Source organism: Mastomys coucha, chromosome X (genome assembly GCF_008632895.1).
Source record: "Mastomys coucha isolate ucsf_1 chromosome X, UCSF_Mcou_1, whole genome shotgun sequence".
Lineage (NCBI taxonomy): Eukaryota > Metazoa > Chordata > Mammalia > Rodentia > Muridae > Mastomys > Mastomys coucha.
The window spans coordinates 130,152,438-130,164,343 of record NC_045030.1 but is presented as its reverse complement, the minus strand read 5'-3'; the positions used below and the strand labels follow the sequence as shown (position 1 = coordinate 130,164,343).

General features: G+C 43.9%; 1 protein-coding gene and 1 long non-coding RNA gene across 2 annotated transcripts in view; one reads left to right on the top strand and one right to left on the bottom strand.

Annotated features, from left to right (window-relative positions):
- The window catches only part of LOC116088772, a 42,499-nt gene that overhangs the window by 30,073 nt on the left and 520 nt on the right, over positions 1-11,906 (bottom strand). Inside the window, exon 2 of the long non-coding RNA XR_004118009.1 lies at positions 11,581-11,672. This is a non-coding gene — a long non-coding RNA (uncharacterized LOC116088772). The remainder of the gene's footprint in view (positions 1-11,580; positions 11,673-11,906) is intronic.
- The window catches only part of LOC116088767 (glycine receptor subunit alpha-4), a 21,899-nt gene continuing 18,294 nt past the window's right edge, over positions 8,302-11,906 (top strand). Inside the window, exon 1 of the mRNA XM_031368428.1 lies at positions 8,302-8,810. Coding sequence (XP_031224288.1) covers positions 8,743-8,810 — 68 coding nt within the window. The 5' untranslated portion in view covers positions 8,302-8,742. The remainder of the gene's footprint in view (positions 8,811-11,906) is intronic.

The window sequence follows — 11,906 nt, the reverse complement described above, 5'->3', positions numbered from 1 at the left end:
TTTGACTGACTTGTGGCTCAATATAAAATACCTTCCTTGGCCCATTCCTAAAAACTAGAAACTGATGGCCAGATTTCCTGAACTTGGGCTGTACCAAGAGGAAGCTATGACTATGAAGTGCAGTACATGGCAGAGGTATGCATATGCATGCATTCTGGAGAAGGAAACAGTGGAAATGTCAAAGAGCATAAAGCAGACTAGTCTGAGCTTTTGTTGGGAGGGAAAATTACAAGAAACAGATAATGCAGAAACCAAAACATCAGAGGTCTCCTCTAACATATTCACTAAATCCTTGGATCACCTTGAGCCTTTCACTTCAGTGATTCTACTGGCACACCTGTGGCCTTCAAAAAGAAGGACTTGCATTTGGTCTTCAAGATCTAGCTACATCTTACTTGATTTTTGCATGAAGATTTGTAAGAGTTAAGGGAAGTCCAACCTTTCTCCCCATTTGTCACCAAAACAATGTTTCAGCCACCAACCAAAAGCCAAAAGGCATGTCCAAATCACCTATGAGGAGAGTTAATTTTACTGACATTTATGGTCATGGTTGGAGGTAAGGCAAGATACTAGGCAGGACTAAAGAGAACTAGTATCATGGACTTGGAGCTTTGGAGAGAAAAGAAGACTTTTAGAAGAACTGAGTCAATTTTTATCCACGGTTCATCTTGTGGATGAAAGGATCTCTTCACTGGGATTGAGACAACTTCATCACCAACCACAGCAACATTTGGTAAGGAATCAGGCATTGATTTTGACTACTGCCCCTTCATATTTTAAGCAAACATTAAGAATCCAGTTTATTGTCGCTTGACCTTGAATAGCTAGTCAAAACCTGGCTGGCTTTCTCTCTCCTGAGTCCATGGTAACTCGTTTGACCTTTGGAAAAAAGGTGTATCCCACAAGCACATTCTGGGGAACCCAGGCTGGAAGGTGTAGTTCCTTTGTAGAGGTGCCTCCAGGGTGGCTTTAGATTCTTTACAAGTTGAATGCTGTCTCTACTCACCCCTCTGAGACCATTGGAGATATACAGTAGAAGAATCAAACATTCTGTACTTCCTACTGCCTGACTTGCTAAATGAAAAGATTATAGTTAACCCTTCCCGGGCATCAGAAAAATTCAGTTCATATGGAAAGATGACACTCTGGAATAGCTTGTTAGTACAGAGCAGTAGAGAGACATAGTATAAACTAGAACATTAGGTAACTATGTATTTCCTGACAACTAGCTACAGAAGACATACTTGATAAATCTCTTCTACTGTCTATCTTGGGTTTTTTGTGTGGTTTTTTTTTTTTTGCTGTTTTGTAAACATTATATAGTTATGTTTGAGGAAATCAAAGTGGGATAATAGTGGAAATATAAGATAGATAGACATGTATAGTATAGTGAGAGTTTGTTTGCCCATCTACAAAATGAGTCAAGGAAGGACTGATGATATAGCATGTTAGATTGTAACAGAATGCTGAAATGTGTCAGATAATTGTTCTGTATCCCACCAAGCTGGAACAAAGACTTCTTCACCCCTGATAATTTGAGCACATTTAAATGCCTGAAACGTCTCTTATAATAACTACGCTTCCTTTTTAGTCTATATAGTATAAAGCAATCCTCTCAGGACAGTGGCTTGGGGAGTATACTTTGGAGGGTACAGTAGACCAAATTCTGCAGCAGGGTTCAATTAATGCAGTTACCATGAATGAAGAATCCTCAGGTAACTGCCCACTTCAATACTGATTAAAAGCTTCTCCAGGTGACTGGATCCCGGTATTTTGGTGCTGGTGGAGTGTTTCTCATTGTGGTTTTGCTTGTTTCTGTGTGTTTTCATTATCTGTTTTGTTTTGTTAGCAGGGTCTTGGTATACTGCCAAAACTAGCGTCATACTGTCATACTCTCTCTATATCCCAGGCTGACCTTAAACATACTAACCTCCTGCTTCTGTCTCCCAAGTGCTGAGAATGCAGGCATGCATGCCAATCTGAGGCTTATTTAGCTTTCTCTTCTGACTGCTGCTGACTGCTATTTGATTCAGAATGGATTCACAGCAAACATTTTGTTGGCATCAGAACCACTAAAAATCAGATAGGAAAAGGAAAGAAAGAAAATTCTCTTCCCCTAGTATACCTGCATAAGCTGAGTTCCCCTGTGCTCACTGCCAGTTTCCTCCTGAGCGCTTCTCTGCTCTGCTAACATGTTCATCCCTACTCAGTGAGGCTTCTAAACAGTTTTCTTCTATTTCATTCTACCATTTCATAGACCTGGAGATATACATGGAAAAAAACATGGTCCCCCAAGTCCCCTTGCTTAACACAATGCAGCTGAGCAGATTTCCTGCCTCTGTGCTCCTGGTTGCCTGGAGATATCAAGACCTCAGCATCCTATTTGTCTCTCCTGAAACCTGACCATAATTGAGGCTGGTCGTACTGGGTTTGCAGTTGTGAAAGAGCACCTGCCTTTGACTCAGCAGTGGGCACACTGCTGTGGAAAGTGAGGGGATTATAGAACACGTGGGATGTAATGCATGGTAAAAAGGCAATGTGAAGGTTACAGAAAGAAACTGACAATGGGGAGAGAAGAAAAGTCAGATTTCTCAGAGCAATACTTGGCGGCTAACGACAATGTTGCTGACATTGCAGGAGGTGGTAGCCGCAAAAGCTGATGTATGTGATCTGCTGAGGTTTGGATTGGCATATTGTCTGATTAGCATCTCTGGTGATTTTTTTGAAGTGCTTGATCTTTATTAAAATTTTTCATTTGGAGCCATATACAGTATAACTGCACAAAATGAATAACCATTTCTGGTACAAAATGTGGTTCAATTTGTCATCTTACCTAGGGATTCTAATTATTCTGACCAGGTAACTGTGGTGAAAGGGGCTTCATTAGCACAGTATATATAGAAGCTACAAGGTCTGCTCATCATAACCCAAATTCTTCAGCTACAGCAAGTCACTCTTGGATGATAATTTGATAGCAGCAGGACTATCACCTTCAGATTATGAAAGAGGGGACTGTCTGTATATTAGTCTGCATGCACACACATGTGCATCCTCAGACAATGAGCCCAACAAGAGTACAAGGTCAGGCTAATACAATGTTCATTCAATTAAATTTCTAATTCTTGGCATGTAAGTTTTTCAGACTTAGCTCTATAATATTGGTGAAGCTACTGAAAATTCAACTTTGTACATGACTCTATGTAGTCATAAAGGAAAGTTGTCCTTGCCACCTACTCCTGCAGTATCAGCAACACCATGGTAGAAAAAAAAGAAAGGAAGAGATACAGAAAAACTAAAAATAAAGATGGACAAAGAGGGGGAAAGACGGGAACTACAACCCTGAGTTATTAGAAACCATTTAGAGAGGTCCCACAGTGAACAATGCTGCTAGTCCCACCAAATTCTCTCAGGAGGAGAGTATATTTAGGCTGGATTACTGAAGAGAGCTCCTTTTGGGAGCATTTTGGGAGAGTGACAGGCTATGTTACTTCTGGCAGGTATATTCCACAATAGACAGAAATGAAGCTCACTACTGTTTACTGAAAAGCTGCTTGTTTTCTATGCCAAGTAATATGTAACCTGCTCAGATGCTAGGAGAGGCTCTCAGGCCTGGACCTGATGATAAGCCATGCAGATGCCTTCTTGGAAACGAATTATATTACTAACCCACTAGAGTACAAACTACACAAGAGCACAGACTTCTGCTTTGTTAACCATCATATCTCTGATACCTAGAACATCTGCAGTATGATTTGCACTTGGTACATCTTTGTTGAACATGTGCATGAATTAGCAGAAATGAAATCTATTTGATACAGTAAATATTTTCCCAAGTTCTGTTGCTTTTGTTATGTAAGGACTTCTCATTTTACATAGCCACAGATTATCAACAATGCCAACTGACAGAAATAAGATGTTCACAAGCATAGCTACAAACAAAAACAAAATAAGCTCTGAAGAGAGACATGACATAGTCCTATCAACTCTGAATAAGGATGTGAAAGAGTTATGAAAGCCAAGAGATAAGGATAGTCAATGCAAGCTCTGTGGGAAACCTTAACAAAATTTCTGCACAGCCAATAAATTCCCTTCACATGACTGTACTGGCTAGTTTTGTGTGTCAACTTGACACAGGCTGGAGTTATCACAGAGAAGGGAGTTTCAGTTGGGGAAGTGCCTCCATGAGATCCAGCTGTGGAGCATTTTCTCAATTAGTGAACAAGGGGGTAGGGCTCCTTGTGGGTCGTGCCATCCCTGGGCTGGAAGTCTTGGGTTCTATAAGAGAGCAGGCTGAGCAAGCCAGGGGAAGCAAGCCAGTAAGCAACATCCCTCCATGGCCTCTGCATCAGCTCCTGCTTCGTGACCTGCTTGAGTTCCAGTCCTGACTTCCTCTGGTGATCAACAGCAATGTGGAAGTAAGCTAAATAAACCCTTTCCTCCCCAACTTGCTTCTTGGTCATAATGTTTGTGCAGGAATAGAAATCCTGATTAAGACAATGACTAATGGAGTGAATGATGATCCTGAGGATGTAGCAGGAGAGAAATGATGTACATACACCTCAGTGCTAGTCTATACATATGTTCTAGCTAGAGCACTACCCCACTGTTATATCCTGGGCACAGAATACAGAAGGCAGTAACAAAGGCAGAGGTCACTCCCTGATGCTCTTCTGGTGCAGTTAACCTTTCCACTGTCCTCCCACAAGTTTGTAGTCCCAAGTTATTCCTGTAAAATCCATGCCTAAAATGGTTCATAAAAAAGCAGGTCAAATCTTTGAAGCATTGAACTTGAGCCAGTCACTCTCCAAAGATTGGGGAGAACACCGAACATATCTAACACATACAGTTTTGTTCTTCCTTGCCCCACCCAAGACTCCAGGCATCCCTGATGCTGTACTCTGCATACTCTTGCCTCAAGCACAAGAAGTGGAGCTGCTACTTTCAAGTAAATTAGCACACCCTGGAAGGTAAATGTCTCTGAAAAGAAAAGTTTCACAGACGGAAAAAAGATGCGGCCTTATTCCTTGGATATCTAAGGGAAATGCTCTGGTCAGCTCCAGCAGCAGCAGATTTCTTAAATGGTTTCTGTCTCTTCTTTCCATACACACCCCCCTTTTAATTACCTATCCCATTGCTTCCAAAACTTGCTTAAGCCTTGAGAGTTTTCTCAAGATTCTGAATATAGCCTGCCTTTTTGAGTTATGTTTGTTTTACTCCACTCCCTACCTCAGTAAGTGAAATGGGCAGTATCAGAACCCTAGCATCCTTGGTTATTGGAATAGGTCCAGGAAATTATACTAAACCCTTTTGCAGTTTTGCCTCCCCAAGTGTAGCCCAGAAGTCACAGAACTCACAAACAATACCCATTCCAATAATGAAACGCTGCTCCTCACATAGAAGTTGCTGCAACTCTGCTTGTCAGCGGAGTACAGCTGCAATTTTCACAGTATAGGGCTGAAACTGATAGCTTCCCTTTGTGGAATTAAACATTTGTGAAAATGTGTCTAATGCACTTTTAGCACTTAACAAAGCTATGCTTATATAACTAATTTTTTTCAAGAAAAAATATGCAAAACAGGTTGTTTACTGTCATTCCTATACCACCTCAAGGACACACAGAAGCCAGTTCTCATGGCAATGTAGTATCCAATCGATAAATTGGAAAAGATACAGTACTTTTTAGAACATGGGGATTCATGTACTTCATAGTGTGGTAGTGAGAAGGAAAAGCAGTTACAGGTCAAGGCTAGACACAACTTTGTACCTTTCCCCCACATCATTTCAGAGAAATGGCTTTCTTTTCGGTAGAGCAAACTTGGAATTAGCATCTCAGCTGATTCTTGCCAAAACCAAGTGATAGCTTACTCAGATTTGTTTTCCTTCTTTATCCAGAGTCTGCCCTTGGGCACCCTAGGAAAGCTGTAGCTCTCCATCAGCCCAGCCAGACATTTGCTCATTGCTGCAGCCTCTCATAAGAAAGAATCTGACCCTGCCATGCTTTTCAGCTCTCAATGATCCCATGGGGCACAGAGGAGGTGAGACCTACAACAATGGACCAGACTCCAGGGGACTATGCCTTCCATTAGCCAAGAATTCCAGATGACTGAATGTGAGGCCACAAGCCCAAGAGGCAAGAGAATAAAAACTGCTTTCTTATTTCTCCTTATTACCATTGCCTCATGCTGGTCCTTTCTCTGTATGTCAAAGTTACCATTCTATCTTGCAGATCTGGGTACCAAGGGTGCATCTTTTAAAACATGTTCCTAATTGCCCATCCTGTGCTATGGATTTGGCAGGTAGTCTCTCTCTGCGCTCAGGGAACTCTTGCCAGAGTTGAGAAGAAGCAGGGAAATCATTGAGTATGTTATGCTGAGGAGATGGAAAAGGAAGGATCTGGAGAATACACAAAGGCTCTCGTAACTCATACCTAAAGGCAGTGGCGGCATTTCCATAAGTCTTGTTTGACAAAGTAATAATAACACCAAGTCCAGACAGGTAAGGATGTAGGGAAGAGTACTCTGTAGGCAACATGTGAAAATACAACAGAGCTGGGAAGATAGAACAGTGTCAGACAAATCAGAGGAATGAAAAATATGGCCAGATAAATCTGCAGGGTCATGTCCTGTAGCCTGAAAGAAGTGGGGGTACTTGTTTGGGCAAAGGAAGAGATAGGATCAGGGTTGTCAAGGATGGGCAAGTTACAGAAAAGAGACAAGTGGAACCCTTCTCAGCTGCCCACCCGTCCACTACCCTGAAAGGTTCCAGGTTCGGTTCCTGCCTAAAAGCGGGGTATGTGATGCTTAAGGGAAATAAGGAGGAAGGGTGGCTTCACCTGTTCCAAGGGTCATTAGTATTTTGCTTTTGCCCACCATGTCAGCATTGAAGCATATAGCAGTCTCAGCCCCAATTCCAAAGACTGAGCTTACTCATCAATATTTTAGCATTTATTCTTGAAAATTCTCTTCTTTGGCTTTCATCTGTAACTTGAAAAATCTTCTTCCTTCGTAACATAGCAAAAAAGGGAGGGGGTGCTGAACAAGTTCTACACATGGATGCCTTGTTATTAATCCCCCTATATAGGCAATAAGAACCCCTGAGCAAAAGCATCCAATCTTCCCCAACCTCCTTCTGATTAGGCTATGGCCAGCCAGACAACAAATTAACCAGTATACAACGGTACTGATCCCTTCCCTAGCACACACGCCAACTCTGCTGACCTGGTAGGAGAGTTTCCACTGAAGAAAAGAAAGCCCTTGGTTCCTTACTGCTATAATTTAGGAGAAGAGTGTGAAAGATTTAAGATACAGGAAAGCTAGAGAAAGATAACAATGAAAGAGAGGGGGAAGAAAGGAGGGAGACAGACATGAGAGGGGAAACACAGAGGAAAACAGATGAAAAAGGTGGATGGTGGAAAACTTCAGTGAGGAGGAGGAAGAAAAGCGAGCAAAGCAGGCACGGAGGGGTACTCAGGGAAGTCCTGGTGCTTCTTTAAATGATGCATAGGGAAAATCGGACAAGCAGGCAGATGGGAGAAAATGGAGCTGCTTAAGCATCTGGATGCCGTGGGGCCACGGGCAAATGTGCAGAAAGCAAGGGAGGAAGATCACATTCTGTCTTGCGTCCTCCACTCAGTGTTGTGGGCTGCTAGGTGAGCAGCTCTCCATCTCACTTCCCACCTGTGATTCCTCTAAAGCTGACAAAGTCAACGCCCCAGCTGAGCACCCAGGATAGTTGTCCCTCCCCACAAGCAGCCCTGGGGAAGACACTGAGGAGGAAGGATTTTGAGAGCTACAACAGGTCACAGGACTCCACAAGGAGTACCTGACTGAGGGGAACCAAGGAGGGGAAAGAATGCATGGATTACCAGGTTGAAGGAAATAGGAGAACGATAGAGCTGGGCAGATAAAGAGAGGGACAGACTGTGGGCTGTTATCCTCCATGCCTCCATCCAGAGGGTACAGAAAAGCAGCCCCTGAAGTCAGCCTCCACACCTCTGTTTAACCTGTTTCATCTTCAGGATACCCTGTGGCTGCCCCATGGCTCTTCTGAGGTCTTTATTCCCTTAGAAAAAGCATTAAATCTTTACTCTAGGGCCCCATTTTGACTCCAGGCTGAAAAGAAAGCTGCTGGGTACAAGAATAACAAGGCTGACTACTGGCTCTGCCTGAGCTAGCATTCCTCCTGTTAAGAGTTGGAGGCTGGACCTAACACCTCAGGCTCTCCCCAAGTGGCAGCTCAGCAGCCCAAGCTCCTCCCTAGTACTCAGACAAGCTGGGAACCCCACTCCAGCTACTGGCGACTGTGCCTTTAAATTGCTGCTTTCAGAGGGTGCATCTAGGGGGATGTGGGAGGGAGAGAAACATCTTTCTACCGGTCTCCTTCCTCCCTCCCCTCAAAGACTCTCCAGGGTTTGGAGAATGATTGCTACCCAAAGAGAATCTTTTCTGGTTCCCTGACCGGCAGGCTGAGGCTCTTCTCAGTCTAAGACAAGCTCAAGCCGGAGCTAGTAGGGTTATCTGTGTCAGGTTCAGATCTATTCAGGGGAATAGTTCTAGACCCTGACTGCTAAGGACAGGGCAGAAAAGAAGCAGGAGAGGAAAGCGCTCAACTCCTAGCCCAGCCACACAGGCTCCTTATTCCAGTCCAAGTTGGAGGAGGGCTCTATACTGTTGGCTTTCCCACAGGGATACCTGCTCTCACCTTGGCAGCTAAGCTGAGAAAGGACTCCAAGGTCCCTGCAGAATGACAACTCTTGTTCCTGCAAGCCTCTTCCTTCTTCTCTGGACTTTGCCAGGGAAGGTTCTCCTCAGGTGAGCTCAGTGGGGTGAGGAGGAGGAGGAGGAGGAGGAGGAGCATGCAATCACTAACTGGGGGCTGGTGGTAACAGATTGGACAGCTGCCACAGTTTCTTCTAAGTTTGAAAACACAAACCTAGTCTGGAGGGCATCGGGAGAGGACACACCCTCCTCAGTCAGGATCCAGGAGCTGTCCAGTACAGAAGTGCAGCCCCAGTGAGGGGATAGGAGTACCTGTATGGGTGAACTGCATGGGCCTGAGTAGGAGCTAGGTAGCTGAGCCCTAAAATGGAGGTCATTCATCCTGTAACTGAACCTTTTCTCCATATCAGCTGAACCTCTAAATATGACAGAAACATCTGTCAGATGCCTGCCAAATAGGCTGCAGGTGGCAAAGGATGGCCGCTCGACCACAGCATGTTGGAGCTGGGATGCCCACACCTTAGGCTCCTGGAGTCACCCTGCCCTTTTACACATGGCTGCTTACTGTCCTTTTGAGAGGTCCTAGGTAGCAGTTATTTCCTGGCTTTGCAGGTAAAACATTCTTTGGGCTCTTTTTGACTAGCCCCTGACCATTTGCTCCTTTCGCATTTTAACAAGAGCTAGTCTAGGTTGACAGACCTTGTATGCTGAATAAACGAGATAGCTGTGGCTCAGTTACAGTGGTCTTCAAAAGAATGCCTCACACAATGAAAAGAGTGAATGCCAGAGCCATGTCTTCTCCCTCTTAAGGAGTGTCCCAGAGCATCTTGCTTCTGAGGTACTTTCAGCCCCATTCCTTGAGGACACATGATGGCAGGCAGGAAGGGGCGCAAAATGGGAGAGTATGCTTAGAAAGAAGCAGCAGCTAAAAGTGGACTGGCAGCACTGAGGGAGCTGAGAGGATACAAACATAAAGGGGTCACTGGATTGGGCTTTGCTGACCTTTGTTGAGGGGAGACTGCCTCAAGATCCAAGAACAAGTGGATGTAATTAGAGCAAGATAGGCTCTCAGAGAATCCTAGGTTCAAGCTATTTGTTGTATGTATGGAAACTGAATCATAGAGAAGGGTAGTGACCTGCTAAAAGTTGATCAAGTAGCCCATAGCTTAATCAAAATTCTCACCTCATACCACCCCAGGGCCTTGTATGGGGACTATCAGTTCTTGACCCTTCTAGGTCTTGTCAGTGTTAGGAATGTTCCAGGAACTAAAGGGTGGATAGAGTGGTTTCAAAGTCACTCTTAGTCTTGACAAGATAATCTCAGAATCTGAGTAACCAAAACAGGCTTCGGGACTGAAGACAGAAGATTCTCAGCCTATCCTAGAGTCCCAGGACAGGGACCAGTGGAGAGGTGACCTGAGTGAGGCTGAGGACAGTAGAGGTCTGCTTGCTCTGTATGCAGGGCCATGTGGCCTCCCAGCAGGCAGGTGGCAGATGGCCAACAGCAGCAGCAACAGCAGCAGCAGCAGAAGCACCTGGCTGGTGTGGACATCCTGTGGTGAAGCCACAGACTTCTGCCTGCCCCAGCATCACCATCAACCTCCTTGGATTTCCATAGTATATGCTTAGGCCACCTGCTCTGGCTACTCCTGCCAGTGCATAGGGTGGCCTCTGTCCCTAGGATAAGGGATTCCTTCTGCTTTCAAATTCCAAGATCTAACTCTAAGAAGTCAGTGTGACAGGTCTTAGCCTTTCCTCACTATGGTTCTTCCTTTTTTTTCTTTCTTTTTCTCTGAGACAGGGTTTCTCTGTATAGCCCTGGCTGTCCTGGAACTCACTCTGTAGACCTGGCTGGCTTCGAACTCAGAGATCCACCTGCCTCTGCCTCCCAAGTGCTGGGATTATAGGCATGTGTCACCACTGCCCAACAACTCATTCTGGTTCTTTAATAGATCATCCTGGGCTGCTTGTTTTATGACAGTACTGGGATAGATACATTGAGTCTTGAAGTTATTGGCTCTGGCTCTGAATTTTGGCTTTACTATTAGCTATAGGCCCTTAGAGAACTCATTTCACCTTCACCGTAGTGATCCCCAGTCTCATAATCTATGTTCAGTTAGCTCTTCATTCCCATCAGTTGTCCACATCTTGAAACTCAAATATCACAGACTCAAAATATTTTCTAGCACTTGTGCTGGCTATATTTGGATTTTCCTTGTGTTTATCCCCTAAACAGCTACTTGTCTAACATTTAAAGTGCATTATATATTAGAACCCAGAGATGATTTACTAGTATACAGGAAGATGTGCACAGATATGCAAAGACTATACTACTATACATACACACACACACACACATATATATACATACATATATATATATATATATATATATATGAGCATCTCAAAATTTGGGTATCCATAGAGGGGTCCTAGGAACAGTGTCTCCTGGATACAGAGAACCAATTTTAATAAAGATAATCAGAGAAGACTAACATGAGAACCAACCTAGATAAAGCTTGTGAAGCATTTACTGAGGTACCTTAGCTCCTTTAATGATTCTACCAGTCACTGACTAGAACACAGATTTATTGGGGAAATTGATGTGTATGTATGCATACATGCTTGTATATGTGTAGGCACAAATGCATGTGGGTGTACAGTGATACGCATGTGTGCATGTATGTGTAAAGGCCTAAGGTTGATATCAAGTGTCTTCTTTGATCATTCTTTATCTTACATATTTCTGAACCTATATCTAGCCAGTTTTATCGAGTCTAACTGTCCAGCTTGCCACAAGAACACTAGGCTCCCCAGAGGTAGGATTACATGTGTGTTGCTGCCATGTTCACCAGAGTTTTACCTGGGTGCTGAGGATCTGTAAACTGTTCCTCATGCTTGTGCAGCAAGCATTTGATCCACTGATTCATCTCCTCAGTTCTCTTAGGAGGAAGTCTGACAAAAGAAAAAAGGCTAGACTTGATGCCAGGCCAAAACATACTCAACGTCTCCCCCCAAATCAAGGTCTCAGGTAGAGAAAGATGGGAGTTTACTTCAGTATGATCACTCTATTGGGAAATTCTCCCATGGCTATAGATTCCTGCTTAATTACCATAGTTGAATTCACCTGCCTGTAATGGCCATGACACTATACTTAAACACAGTTTCCTGCCATGCCAGGAAGGAAGG